This window comes from Sphaerodactylus townsendi, linkage group LG15, assembly GCF_021028975.2.
Source record: "Sphaerodactylus townsendi isolate TG3544 linkage group LG15, MPM_Stown_v2.3, whole genome shotgun sequence".
NCBI lineage: Eukaryota > Metazoa > Chordata > Lepidosauria > Squamata > Sphaerodactylidae > Sphaerodactylus > Sphaerodactylus townsendi.
The window spans coordinates 23,580,553-23,595,964 of record NC_059439.1 but is presented as its reverse complement, the minus strand read 5'-3'; the positions used below and the strand labels follow the sequence as shown (position 1 = coordinate 23,595,964).

At 43.8% G+C, this 15,412-nt stretch overlaps 1 protein-coding gene across 3 annotated transcripts; it reads right to left on the bottom strand.

Moving 5' to 3' along the window:
* Positions 1-2,863: 2,863 nt before the first annotated feature.
* On the bottom strand, positions 2,864-11,581 carry LOC125444750 (olfactory receptor 10A4-like). 3 transcript variants are annotated; one of them, XM_048517392.1, is made up of 2 exons: positions 11,572-11,581; positions 2,864-3,798 (listed from the first exon to the last, which is right to left on the bottom strand). In XM_048517392.1, exons 1-2 carry the CDS (start codon positions 11,579-11,581, stop codon positions 2,864-2,866), a joined length of 945 nt encoding a protein of 314 aa, XP_048373349.1. The 3 variants fall into 3 exon arrangements, with proteins under 3 accessions (XP_048373349.1, XP_048373350.1, XP_048373348.1); XM_048517393.1 differs by lacking the exon at positions 11,572-11,581 and adding an exon at positions 6,771-6,780; XM_048517391.1 differs by lacking the exon at positions 11,572-11,581 and having other exon boundaries at positions 2,864-3,823.
* Between the last annotated feature and the right edge of the window lie 3,831 nt (positions 11,582-15,412).

Here is a 15,412-nt window from a genome sequence, read left to right as displayed (position 1 = left end):
AAGGCCCTTTTCCATACCCGAGGAGGCAGAAGAAGGCTTGGAGTGAAGCATTTCTGACGCCTTGACCCAACTTGATGCTGGGACCCGTCCGCATGGGCCGGTCCCTGGCATTCCAGGAAGACAAGCTGCTGGGCGCCGTCCAGAGGCGTTCCTCCCATAGGGCAAAGTGGGCAGTTGCCCTGGGCGCAGCCCTGTGGGGGGCGCAAAAACTGCAGGTTCGTTTGTGGGATTTTTTGTATTTTCAGTGTTTTTCTTTGGCCTGCAGAGGGCGCAGTTTATAGGCTAGCAGCACCACAATTTCAGGAATGTTTTGAGAGACTCTCCTGATGCTATCACCCAGGTTTGGTGAGGTTTGGTTCTGGGAGTCCAAAGTTATGGACTCCCAAAGAGGGTGCCCCATCCCCCATTGTTTCCAATGGGAGCTAATAGGAGATAAGGCTACACCTTTGAGGGTTCCGATAACTTTGGACCCCCTGAACCAAATTTCTGCCAAACACGGTGGGAGGTATCACATCAGGAGAGTCTCTGACTTCTTTACCAGGTTTTGTGAAGTTTTGTCCAGGGGGTCCCAAAGCTATGGACTCCCCAAAGGGGGTGCCCCATCATCATTGTTTCCAATGGGAGCTAACAGAAGATGGGGCTACACCTTTGAGGGTCCATAACTTTGGACTATAGCTCAAGCAAACTTCACCAAAGGTGGTATCATTAGGAGAGTCTCCTAAATATACCCTGAAAGTTTGGTGCTGCTAGCTTAACAATTGCACCCCTAACAGCAGGCACTTCCCAAATTTCCCCAGATTTTCCTTTAAAATCCCACCGCCTTTGACATGGATTTAAAGGGAGAATCTGAGGACCCCAGTTTAAACATTGAAAGTGATGCTGTTTCAGGGTGGGGGAAAATCAACCCCAAAATAGCATCACTTTCAATGTTGTTTAAACTGAGAACCCCAGATTCTCCCTTTAAGGTGGATTTAAAAGGAGAATCTGGGCTCCCTAGTTTAAACACCATTGAAAATGATGCTGTTTGGGGGTGAATTCCAGCATCACTTGTTTAAACTAGGGTGCCCAGATTCTCCTTTGAAACAATGAAAGTGATGCTGTTTCCCTCAGTCGGGGGGACTGGATACAACACCATAAAATGTTTTCATAGCAGTAATAAAACATTTTGACAGCATTTTGAAAATGTTTTCAAAAATTTATTTCTGCTGTGTGGCATGGCTTATTGCTGTGTTCAGATTTGTGAGTTGGGGCATGTTCTTTAATGTGATGGTGACTTTGAAACAACCTGGTGTAAAAAATCATTGCTTGGTCACAGTGGGGGAGGGTGGCTGCCCATAGGTGGTGCCAAACTCCAGTTTGCCTAGATACGCCACTGAGCATAGCTACAAGGGGGGACGCACGTTGCATTGGGCACACGCCGGGGGGCATCAAACTCAGGTTTTGCCCAGGGCTCCAGTTTGCCTAGTTACGCCACTGGCACCGTTGCCCGGTCGACTCACCTGCTCTCCGGCCCTCCTGCGCATCGCCGGGGCCTGGGGACACGCCTCCCCTGCCCTGCGCGCCTGCTTCCGTAATGTCACCCAGAGTAGAGCGTGTCCCGGAGCCCAGGTGGCGTCGCCCGGAGGGGCCGAGGAGAGCGACAGGTGAGTGAAAGTGAAGAGAGAGTGGGGAAAGCGCCGGGAAGGCCAGCTGCCATTCACCTGCGGCGGCGGAACTGGGCTAGCGTTCAGAAAACTGGACATTTCAAGCGCCCGGAAGCTCGGCACAGGCTGAGACATGCGAGAAGCTGGCGCAGCTTCGCAGAAGCAGCTCAAGCCCTATCTGAAATGGCGGCCTAGGGGCGGCGGTTTGCCGTCCCCAGACGCCCATATTCACTTGAATGATAGAAATGGTTTAACTGTTATAGAAGTTATAGAAGACTGAGTAAGACAGAAGCTAACTCACTTGTAAAGATCCTTTGAAACGATCACCATTGTGAAATATGTGCTCAGGCTTTTTGTCCTAACATTGTGTCTTCAATACTAATGAATCTGAAGAAATTTGTTTTATTTTAAAGCTATATGTTTGTCTTGATTTGTGCTGATATTTATAATCAGTTCATTTGAATGGTTACCATCTGCTACATTTCCATCTGTGTTAGAGATTGTTGGGACAATAAATGCAGCTAATTGTAGATATAAAGACCATTTCATAACTCATCACATTTTCCTTCCTAATTTGTTTGGTAGACGCAAACAGTATATAGGGGGAGTTTGTCTTAGATAGTGATTCGGCAATTAATGGTACATTTATTTTCTTTGTAATTTTAGAGGTACATTAAACATGGACAAGCTAGTTGTTACTTCAAAGTGATCACTTTGAAAACAAGCCAACATTTTGAATATGACACTCAGCTTTAGAGTTGCCAACATTTTAAGCCACTGCTTTTAAAGGGTAGAATGTAGGGGTGGGAAATAATTTCTACAGTAACGAGCAAGTTTATATGTGGATTTTATCCACCGCTATCAGAATTTCTTTTATCATCAACATTTGAAAATGGTAGAGTAAAATGACACATTTTAAAAAATGAAATGCACTGCAAAGACCACCATATTGTGTCAATAACACAATACTTTAAAAATGAACCATGGAAGAGTAGGAGGAAAGGTGGCATGATTTAGCCTGATCTCCTCAGAAGCTAAGCAGGGTCAATGGCTTCCTCTGTAGAGATAGACAATGGCAAACTACCTCTGCTTCTCTGCAAACTACACTGGCTTCCTCTGTAGAGAAAGACAATGGCAAACTACCTCTGCTACCTCTGCAAACTACACTGGAAACAAAGTGGGAAACAGGATTATGCAGTTGGCACTACCGCAAAACAAAATTATTTTTGGTGCACAAACATTATCCTGCCCAGTGTTCTCTTCAATGCACCTTTTACTTCCTTGTTTCTCAAGCTGTAGATGATGGGATTTAACATGGGAGTGATGACAGTGTAGGAGAGAGAGAGGATCTTCTTTGTGTCTGGAGCATAGCTAGATTTTGGTCTGAAGTAGGTTGAGGTGGCTGTGCCATAAAACAGAGTAACCACAACAAGGTGAGATGAACAGGTTGAAAAGGCTTTGTGTCTGCCTTCCGCTGAAGGCATTCTCAGGATGGTAGTGATGATGCGAACGTACGTGAGAAGAATCAAGAGGAAAGGAAACATGATGAAGAGTACGGTGGCTGTCAGAGCTTCCAGTTCAAACATGTGGGTATCAGCGCAGGCCAGTTCCAGTACTGGAGGACTGTCACAGAAGAAGTGGTTGACTATGTTAGGTCCACAAAACGGCAAGCTGAATATCCATGTGGTCTGGACAGTAGACACAGGGAAGCCTGAGAACCAGGAAGCACTGGCCAATTGGAAGCACGCCCTTCTGTTCATGATATCAGGATAGCGTAACGGGTTGCAGATGGCAACGTATCGGTCATACGCCATCGCAGCAAGAAGGCAGCACTCTGCAGCACCAAAGAAGAAGAAGAAATACATTTGTGTAGCACAACCAGCATAGGAGATGGATTTATTCTCCACCAAAAAGTTCACCAGCATCTTTGGGACAATGACCAAATTGAAGCAGATTTCCAAGGAGGACAAGTTCCGGAGGAAGAAGTACATGGGACTCTGAAGGGCAGAGTCCATTGTTGTGATGAGAATGATGAGGACATTTCCAGTCAGAGTTATTGTGTACACTAGAAGGAAGATGATGAAAAGGGGGGCCTGAAGTTCAGGATGGTTGGCAAACCCAACAAGAATGAATTCTGTGATGCTGGTCTGATTTTCTTCAGTGTCTTCTGTGTGTTTCATAGTGTCTGGAGGAGAGATAAATGGTTTATTGTTTCTGGAGGTGTAGTAACAAGCCTCTACCTTTTTTTTTATCTACTCACCTGCCATATTTCTGCTAACGCATGTTATAGTAGCCATCCAAGAATAATTGCAGGTGTGCACAATGTGGATAGATGGAAAGCATTTAAACATGAATTTTGAGTTATTTGTCTTAAAAAGTTATTTTTATTGCCTGTCTTTCCCTTCATCAACCAATATTTTAGTTTTATCTTTTTCTCATTACTTTTATCCTTCTTCACCAGAATGGGACAGCGATTCCTTGCACCCATACTTGACACAAACAAAATTGAAATGAAAGAGGGATGTGATAGAGATCTGTTCACTCCCTTGCTAAGAACCTAAGTGAAAGGTACCGTATATACTCGTGTATAAGTCGACCCGCATATAAGTCGAGGCACTTAATTTTACCACAAAAAACTGGGAAAACTTATTGACTCGCGTATAAGTCGAGGGTGGGAAATACAGCAGCTGCTGGTAAATTTCAAAAATAAAAATAGATACCAATACAATTACATCAATTGAGGCATCAGTAGGTTAAATGTTTTTGAATATTTATTTCAAAGAAAAACAGTAAACTGGCTCTGTAAATGGAAAAGAGGGTCAACAAGAACAATATAGTCTCAACAGTAACTTTAAAAGTACAAAAACCTTAGTTCAATCAGCAACCAAGCTAAAACACAGGAGTTAAAATCCTTCAAAACTGGATTCCTCATCATCATCTGTATGTCCAAATGTAACCTAACTTAGATTTTAAGAGGGATATTATCAGAAATGGAAAATCTACTATTAGCTTCCATTGTAAACAATGGGGGATGGGGCACCCTTTTGGGGATCAATAACTTTGGATCCAAAGTTATGGACCCTCAAAAGGGTAGCCTCATCTACTAATATCTCCCATTGAAAACAATGGGGAATGGGGGCACCTCCTTTGGGGGTCCATAACTTTGGGCCCCCTGAACCAAACTTTACCAAACTTGGCTGGTACCCTCAGGAGTGTCTTCTGAGGGTACCCTGAAATTTTGGTGACGCTAGCATTAAAACTGCGCCCCCTGCTGGCTGGCAAAGTAAAAAAACACAAAAAATTTAATGACCAGCATATAAGTCGAGGGGAGCTTTTTCAGCATTAAAAATGTGCTGAAAAATTCGACTTATACATGAGTATATACAGTATTACCTTTTTTGCAGTTACCGAAGGACAATCCATTGCTGAGAACTGAAAGGCTTTGTGTATTACCTTTTTTGTAGTTGCTGAAGGACAGTCCATAGAATCACAGAGCTGGAAGGGTCCATACAGACATCTAATCCAACTCTCCTGCTCAACGCATGATCAGCCTAAATCATCTCTGAGAAGTGTTTGTCTAGTCAAAGCTTGAAGATTACCAATGAGGGGGAGCTCAATACCTCCCTAGGCAGCTGATGCCACTGCTAAACTATTCTTGTTTGAAAACTCTGAAACTGAAAGTCAGTATTGCAAGTCCTACTCTCTGCTGCCAACAGGAATAGCTCCCCCCTTTTTTGCCATCCTGTCCCAAGAATAACTGCTGAAAAACTGGTGAGATTCAATCCCTTTGTGGTGTTTCTGAATGGATGTTATATTAATCCAGATGATGACCTCACTGATCTATGGTGACCCTGTAGCGTTTTCAAGGCAAGAGACATTTGGAGGAGATTTGCTATTGCCTGCCTTGACACCATGATCCTGGTATTCCTTGCAGGTCTCCCATCCAAATACTGGCCAGGGTTGAGGCTGAACATGTGTGACTGGTCCTGGTCACTCTGAAAGTTTCCATGGCAGAGTGGGGATTGGAACCTGGGTTTTCCAGATCTAAGTCAACCGCTCAACCATTACACCAGGCTGGCTCTCTGAAAAGCTCTTTGCCCTTCTCTAAATGATACCATTTCAAATACTTAAAGAGATCAATCATGTCCCTCCTCAACCTCGCCTTCTTCAGACCTTGTTACATCTTAGATGGGTACATTCAATGTGAACCAATAAAGGATTCATGTAATAGAAATGCTCCACTTCTAAATTTTCCTTATTCATTTCACAATAGACATTCATCATTATCTTTTTTGGCAATATGTGTCTGTTGCTAACACCTTTCCCAGACTCCCTTTGCTAGCACTTCCACAGTCCTGTGGCTTTTCTCTGTTTCAAAAGTGACACATAAATCAAAATGCATTAGAATGTCAAAGCAAGTATACCAGGCTGTGTTCGTTCAGATTGCAGATAAGCAGTAATCCTGGCAAGCACTTTTTAAAGAACTAGCACATTATTATTAACCCACCTGGCTCAGTATGGTCCTTATTTACTATGGCTCATTCCGCACATGCAGAATAATGCACTTTCAAACTGCTTTCAGTGCTCTTTGAAGCTGTGCGGAATGGCAAAATCCACTTGCAAACAGTTGTGAAAGTGGTTTGAAAATGCATTATTTTGCGTGTGCAGAAGGGGCCTATGTGAAGCATTAAGGGGAGCATTTGCTTGTTTATTAAACAAGTAAGACTTCCTCTGTCAACTGAGGTAGTATCACCCATTCTTTCCTCCCCAGTGTGATCTTGTGGTTTTGAGTGGTGGATTAATCTGGAGAACCGGGATTGATTCCTACCTCCACATGAGTGGCAAGTCTTATCTAGTGAACCGGATTTGTTTTCCCACTCCTACATTCCTGCTGGGTGACCTGGGGCTAGTCTCAACCTCACCGACCTCACAAGGTGTCTGCAGTGGGGAGAGGAAAGGAAAGGAGTTTGTAAGACCCTTTGAGTCTCTTACAGGAAAGAAGGGGGGGGGCAAACTCTTCTTCTTCATTCTCAGTGTTAAATGATAAAGAAAGATGATATCATGATTCACCTACCTCTGAACACACCAAAGAACTCCTGTGACTGGGAAAGACTTTACACTGGTTACTCAGTTTCATTATGTGATTTACCTTTAGACACTTTTGGGATTTGATTGTCCTCACTCAACAGTCATCATCTCGGGAGAGGCATTAATGATAATTGTGAATTAGCTAATTAAGCCCTTATTTATCTTCCAGAAAGAACAGGATCAATAATTGCAAGCACATTCCAAGATTCAGTGTAAAACTAAAAACACTTCCCCCAGAGAATGCCCCATTGACCAACATGGGACTTACTTCTGAGCAGGCTTGCTTGGGCTTGCTCCTTGCTCTAGGACATTGAAACAATGTGGCTATTTCTCCTGTTTTGGTGCCTCATCCATGAAACAAGATTGATGATTCTCTATCATGTAATAAAACCTAATTGTTAAGGCTATAGCTTCTATGAAAGAAATAGGGCTGTACCTTAATGCACTGGTATGTCATGCCTTATAGTATTATCGTTACATCTTTAAAAAATGTGGCCTGCCTTGAGCCTTACCAAAAAAGAGTAAAATAAAGAATCCTATATAGCTTCTATTTGTCTAATGTCAGAGTAATTTGCCACTTATTGCGTGCAGATGGTGTAGACCCTTCCCCGGCAAATAAAACACAACAAGGGCTTGGAAATAGATTGGACCACAGCCCAATTTATTAATTAATAACATAACATCAAGAAGCTGGGAGACAAATGGATCGCAACATCAGCAGGTCCAATACCGTTGCTGTATGCCAAGTCCATGCTGGTCCACGGTAATCCCTATTCGGGGCGTTGGCAGGAATGCAGGGAGCCACCGTGCAGCTGGATACCCTTGGTGTCAACCCTTCCTGCTGGGGTGGCGGGCACCAGCTAAGCCTACCAGCTTGCTTACCGGCCTGCCCCACCCCCAGGCTTTTCCTTAAGGGCACCAACCATGGAGAAGACCGGCCACCCGGCTCGGCTTCTCCTCACAGATGTTGCGATTCCATTGCCAACCCGCCGGGCTGCGACAAAAGTGCAAGTATAACAATAAAATCATTTGCAACATGTCAACCATTAACAATTGTAACTTGGGAGGGTGGGTGGGTCACGTCGCTCTTGAGCCTTGGCTAGCCAAGAATGCCGAGGCTCGGGGCGTGGTGCTCTGCTGTTCCCGCCTTTGCAGCTCGGGCCAATCGTTGCAGCTCCCTGCAACTGCACCCTCAAAGCTGGCTGCCCCATCCCTTTTGCCTTGTGCTGCTCACCTCTGCCGCAATGGCTGCCACCGGTGACTCGATGGCTGCTATTTCACTCGAAGTGATTATATACAACATTTCTCTCTGTTTGGTAGTCAGTTGTTGAAACTGAGCAGTGGTTAAGAATGGCGGACTCTAATCTGAAGAACCAGGTTTGATGCCCACTCCTCCAGATGGGTGATGGACTAAGTGATGGTGAACCAAGTTTTTTTTTTCCAATCCTGCATGAAGCCTTTTGGGTGACCTTGGGCTGGTGTCAGTTCTCTCCGAATGATCTCAGCCTCCCCCACCTCCCAAGGTATCTGTTGTAGGAAAAGGAAGTGGAGGTGACTGTAAGCTGCTTTGAGACACCTTACAGTTAAGAAAAGTACAGTTAGGAAAAGTTAAAGTAACTCTTCTTCTTGTCTTGCTTACATTGGTTCAAGATAATGCCTATGCGATAGTGTCTTCTTTTGATGGAATGAGGAAGTGAGGTGGACACTTTCTAGACATTTTCAGGAGGCACTGCATGTCCATGTCATCTGTGGTGGGATCCAAAAATTTTAGTAACAGGTTCCCATGGTGGTGGGATTCAAACTGTGGCGTTGCGCCAATGGGGCTGGGTGGGGCATGATGGGGGTGTGGCCAGGCATTCCAGGGGCGTGGCATTCCTGGGCGGGGCTGTGGCAAGGATGCAGCCACTGCACCGGTCCTTGGACAGGAAACGAATGCACGCAGGCGCAGGCTGCCACGCACACCGGTGCACCTCCTGCTAGACTGCTTCAAGTTCTGCGCACTACTGCTGAGAGGAGGGGTGTAACTAAGGCAAAAATCACGTGGCAAAATCACCAATTAGTAACCCCCTCTCGGCACACACAAATAATTAGTAACCTACTCTCGGGAACCTGTAAGAACCTGCTGGATCCCACCTCTGCATGTCATGATAGAAATCACCACCATAATCAGCAGGAATAGAAGGGCCATTAAGGCCACCAGGAAGAGTCCTGATAGTTTGGTGGGCTGTCGACATACATTAGCACAACCTGGTCCCCAGGACCACTCCCCTCTAGGACCATCCCTCTAGTCACCGGATTCAACTGGCTTAGCTGCAGATAGGGATCACCAGTCCCAGGCATCCCACAGTGAGGGATGGTAAAGGGCCTCTACACCCAGCCTCACCTTGCTGCTGTGAGGAATAATACTTTCTGCCTCTCCCAGCTGCTATGGTCAGGCATCTTCTCCTGTGGGCTGGTTAGGCAGGCACCCCCCACCCTCATATGGGGATGCAGGGCCACAGTGGACTGGGGATAGGATCCTTTCCCAGAGTCATTCTCTCCATCTAACTCTGATAATCAGAATCATATTTTACAATCATCATATAGAAATGCATAGGAAGTAATAACAGCCCCTTGTAGGTTCTTGAGCCATGGGAGATCTTGTATCTGTGAGACACCTGTTTCCACTTAGAAATCCTACAGCACAGGTGCTCAAACTTCATGACCTCGAATGTTATGGATTGTAGTTCCCATCATCCTGCGCCTGATGCTGGCGGGAGATGAAGGAACTGTGATCCACTCTTTATCCTGAAGGACTCTAAGACTGACACCTATGCCCTACAGGGTTGCTTTGCCAGCCATCACTTTTCAAAGGAATAACAGCTCACTTCCTGTCACTTCCTTCAAGCTGTAGATGTTGGGATTCCGTCTGGGGGTAACATTTGTGTAAGATAAGGATAACAACCTCTTGGTGTTTGCAGGATAACTAGCTCTGGGTCCAAAATAAGTTTTGGGTTGAATTCAAAATGTTGGTTTTTACCTTTGTGACGGGAGAGCGATATATTTCATGGATTGAGATTGTGGGAGACCCTTTTGTCTGCCTTATCTATGATGCTGTGTGTGCGTGCACACACCCACACCCTCACCCACTCACAGAACTTTTCCAGTTCTTTGGAACACTTCCAGAAGGTTTTTGTGAAACCTTTATTGGCAATCAGGATCAGGTGTAAAGCATTTATTCTTGATGATAATTATGAATTGCTGATTGCTCTATATTCCTTGATTTTCTGTAATAATGGAGTGTTGGTGGATCAGTCTCTGTATTATTTTTCAGTGATTCCAGGAATCTGTAAAAGGACATACTTTATAACACTGTGAGAAATACCATGTTTCCCCGAATATAAGACAGTGTCTTATATTAATTTTTGCTCCCAAAGATGTGCTGTTTTATTTTCAGGGTATGTCTTATTTGTCTGTGTTCTGTTCATCGGGCATGCTTCCAAACAAAAACTTTGCTATGTCTTACTTTCGGGTGATGCCTTATATTTTGCACTTCCCTTCTGCAAAACCTGCAATGTCTTATTTTTTTTTTTTTTTAAGGATTGTCCATATTCTTTGGGAGAAACAGAGGTATGCATTAAATAAGCAGCTGTGATGTACTTGTTTTTATAAATACTTTGTTTTTAGGAGGTGTTTTCACAATGCTTTGTTTTAACTGCTTGTTGCTTTTGTGGACCTCATCAGATTGAAAGGCAGGATATCACGCAACGTGAGATTGGTGTTTGGAATATGCTGCCACAGGAGGTGATGATGGCCACTAACCTGGATAGCTTTAAAAGGGGCTTGGACAGATTTATGGAGGAGAAGTCGATCTATGGCTCCCAATCTTGATCCTCCTTGATCTGAGATTGCAAATGCCTTAACAGACCAGGTGATTGGAAGCAACAGCTGCAGAAGGCCATTGCTTTCCCATCCTGCATGTGAGCTCCCAAAGGCACCTGGTGGGCCACTGCGAGTAGCAGAGAGCTGGACTAGATGGACTCTGGTCTGATCCAGCTGGCTTGTTCTTATGTTCTTATGTTCTTATCAATCTTGTAAATAAAATAAGGCAAAAATAAAAGGCCAGTGATAGGAGACCCCCAGATCCCTGCATGTCCCTTTATTTGTCTATGCATTTTATTCTATTTGAATTTTAGGCAATATAAACAGCATATCCTAGAGGTCATCATTCCAGGTACTTGCAGAGCTAGCTGAAAGACTTTGCTGCCTCCCCCTGCATTGAGGGAAAAAGACCACTCATTGTACCCTCCCGCACACCAATGTGCAGTAAAAGCCACTGCCCATTCCCCTTGCCCGTCACGCTGAGGCAAGATGGCAAGGACAGGCAGGAAGGAAGCCTCTGCTTATCATCTTCACCTCCTGTCAATGCATGACAAGGTGGCAAGGTGGAAGACAGAAGGAAGGGGGACAACCAACACAACCTTCAAACAAATGGAGGAATAAAAACCAAGCTGTCCATCATCCACATGCTGGGGCACCTCCCAAAGCTGCTGTTTGTTGTGGCAGACCCTTGACACTGATGGTGGGGGCAACAGGGCTAGTTGGGACCTTTCCACCACTAGTAACATAGGTTGGTGCAGGTTGTTCACCATACCCAGACCTAAGAACATAAGAACATAAGAACAAGCCAGCTGGATCAGACCAGAGTCCATCTAGTCCAGCTCTCTGCTTGGTGGCCTGGGTGCCTTTGAGATTCACATGTGGGATAATAATGGCCTTCTCGTGCTCACGAACACCTGGACTGTTAAGGAACGTTGCAAATCTCAGATCAAGAGGATCAAGATTGGTAGCCATAATTGACTTCTCCTCATAAATCTGTCAGCCCTTTTAAAGCTATCCAGGTTGGTGGCATCTGCACCTCCTGTGGCAGCATATTCAAACACCAATCACCGCGTTCGTGAAGAAGTGTTTCCTTTATTGGCCTAATTCTTCCCCAGCATTTTTTTTTATTGAATGCCCTGGTTCTGGTACGAAGAAGCTTCTCTGTCAATTTCATGCGCAATTTTATGAACTTCAATCATAATCCCCACTCAGGCGTCTCCTCTCCAAACTAAAAAAAAAGAGTCCCCAAGCGCTGCAGCCTTTCCTCATAAGGAAGATTGTCAGTCCTCAATCATCGTTGCGCCTTCTCGCGCTTTCTGTCTCTTCCAAATATCCTTTGAGATGTGGTGACCAGAACTGAACCTGGTATACAAGTGGCTGGTCACACCGGCTTTATATAAAGACATGACAATCTTTGCAGTTTATTATCAATTCTTTCCTGATTATCTGGCATGAGGTTTGCCTTTTCTGGCTGCATACGTGAGTTGACATTCCATGGAACTATCAACTAGACACTTAAATCCTTTCTGACCTGTGACTGATAGCACTGACCTGTAAGCGTCTTATGTGGTTTGGATTTTTGCTAATATGTGCATCACTTTGCATTTTGCTACATTGAACTGCATTGCCATTCTTAGCCTCACCTAATTTATCAAAGGTCGCCGGAGCTCTTGTAATCCTTGTGGTTCCTCACCACCCATAATTGGTATGCATCTGCAAGCTTAGCCACCACGCTACCCACCCTACTTGAGTCATTGTAACGAATAGGTTAAAACACTGGTCTATCACGGATCATGGGGACTTCACTCACATCTCTCATTGGCGGAGAATTTCCATTTACCACTCTTTGGCACCTGTTTCTCAACCAGTTTTAATCCTGGGGGACTTCCTCTTATTCCTTCATTGCTAGGTTCTCAATAGTCTCTATTGAGGAACTTTGTCAAAAGCCTTTTGATCAAGTAGACAATCCACTGGTTCCCCACTTATCCACATACTATTTACATCCTCAAGAATATAGTAAGTTGTAAGACGGTTGCCTCTGCAAAAGCCATGTACGACTCTTTCAGCGGGTTTGCTTTTGTACATGTTTTCTCATTTATCTTTAATGACCAGATTCTCACTAGTTACAGGAACAGATGTCAAACTGACTGGCCTGCCATAATTTCAGGTCCCCCTAGATCCTTTCTTAAGATTGGTGTGACAGTGGCCATCTTCCAGTCTTCGGATGAACCTGATTTCAGGATAAGTTGCATATTAGGTGAACATCAGCAATTTCATGCTTGGAGCTCTTTAAGAACTCTTGGGTAGACAATCTGGGCAAGAGGTTGTAGCATTTGGTTATCAATGGCTGCAGACTTCTTCGCTTATCTACTATCTTTGTTAGTTCATAGTTAAGCCTCTAAAGCTTGAAAGTTTCCAGGTGCAGAATTTTTCCTCCTCCTCTTGGGATGAATGCAAAATTCATTTCGACTTTCTGCAATCTCCCTGTCATCTTTTAACACCTGCTGTTCCTTTTAATCATCTAGCAGACTACGCTTCCCTTGTGGCTTCTGCTTTTGATGTGCCGAAGAACTGTTGTTGCTGGTTTGATGTTCACAATAGCCATTCCTCATAATCCTTTTGCCTCCCTTACAGCTAACTTGCTTCTCTTTTGCCACCATTTGTGTTCTCTCTGGTATTCTTTATCAGTTAAGTTGGACTTCCATTTTCTAAAAGACATCTTTTTTTCCCTAATAATTTCCTCAACGTCCCTTGTTAACCATGGTGGCTTTCTTTTGGACTGGGCGCTGCCTTTCCTAACCTGTGGAACACATTCCAGTTGAGCTTTTAAGACTGTGTTTTTAAATAACCTCCAAGCATCTTGGACATTTTTGACTCTCTTGATTTTCCCTTTCAGCTTCCTGCGCACTATCCCCCTGTTTAGGTTTATCAAGACTGAGGTCTTGGGTGCTTTTTAGTTTGAACTCTATTGTCATTATGGATAAAAGAAAGAGATAATGTAGATGTAGAAACTGGGCAACTTTCAGACCTGTTTGCTCTACTAAGAAATGAAGATATTCCCTTATGATACACCAGCCACTTGGGATTCATGCAATGAAACTCTGTTCTTTAAAACACCATAGACAAAGTTCTAATTAGAAAATTAGAAAGTGAGAGGATGATCTCGCACTCTGAATTTTACTTAGTTCCTACTGAATATAGCAGCCAAGCCACCATCCAGACAAACCCAGGACTTCAGATGGATGGGAAAAAAAATTTTTTTTCTCTATGAAACAGCAGTTCAATGCTTGTGTAGCATTTCATTGTTTTTATTTTTGCCATTGTTAAAAAGCTTGGAAATTACTTTCCTAACAATCACAGTGAAAGAAGTTGGTTTTACACAGACTGTGTAATCACCATTGGAATGAACACTTTCCAAATTGATAAGGTAGGTGTGGGAGACCTTGAATGGGAGACCTCATTTGGAGTTGTTCATGCAGGCCAACAGTTTTTTCTGGCAACTCAATAATTTCAATGTATTGTTGAAGGCTTTCACAGCTGGAATCACTGGGGTGCTGTGTGGTTTCCGGGCTGTATGGCTGTGTTCTTCGCTGTGTTATAGAAGATGCGATACATGACGAGCTCTAACATATCAATAATTTCAGCTTACCACACAGTAAGTCTGCATTAGAATTTATTTAAAGGTGAATAGACCCCCTTCCATAAAACATATTCAAGCTGCCTCCACAAGGGGCAATTTCTCTTTGTGGACATTGCCACAGCAAGTACGATGTAGCATCTGCATCAGGTGATTCTCAATTTCCTCATTCCCTTATGCCCGCAATTTCCCTCACATACATCAACGCTTTTCACCTTTTTTCTAATAATTGTTACTAAATAATCAGGAAAAGTACATAAAATAACCCAATCCTTTTAATCTAGCTGATCCAAATATTTATTGCCCTCAATGGCTCCCTTCCACAAAATGAGGGCAGAGTTCATATATCTGAAGAATGGTTTCTGAGTGTTGTGATTTTTAGTGTCAGAGTTATGTCCATTATTCTTTTGCATAGAAAATGACTTGGTTATTTTTTCCAAAATAGAGAGCAAAAGGATATTGCTGACACTTGATGACATATATGACATTAGAGAACCAGTAGCAGGACATTTAATCTTCCAGGACCTGAGAATGACAGTCCTCAAATAGAGAGGCTTCAAGGGGAGTTTACAACATGAGTTTGCGGAACTTGAGTTAATTCACAAATTCAAACAATGAACCTCTACCCCCTCCTCCCCAGTCTGAACAGGGAAATACCATTCTTATCTCACTAAAGATGCAAATTTTCTACCCATAAACATTTCTCCCCTGCTCTCTGAGTAGATTTTGCATTCTACTTTTTCATCCTGGATCCCTTCTTTGCAACACCCTTCTGACTGGGAAATAAGGGCTCAGGGGTCTTCATTCCTACTTCTGTCTGGCGAAGGAAAGTTTGACTCTCACAAACTTATACTTGTAATGTGCTATTGGATTTGAATGTAGCCCTGGAGGAAATGGTAGCTTTGGAGAATGAACTGTACAGCATCACATTCCTATTGAGTTCTCTCCCCAAACTCTGCTCTTCTAAGGCACTGCTTCCAAATTCCAGGAATTTCCCAAGTTAGAGAACAACCCTTATGTCTGCTCAGAAAACACCATGGCAGATTCCGCACAGGCCAAAAACAGCAGTGTGAAACTGGTGTGAAACCGGTATAAAATGGTTTATAACGGTGTAAAAGGGTTTACACTGTTTTCACACTGTTTTCACGCCACTGTTTTTGGCCCATGCGGAATCCGCCCATGA

Excerpts from the sequence above, each read along its gene's own strand:
- LOC125444750 (XM_048517391.1), bottom strand. The coding sequence starts at position 3,823 with ATGAAACACACAGAAGACACTGAAGAAAATCAGACCAGCATCACAGAA.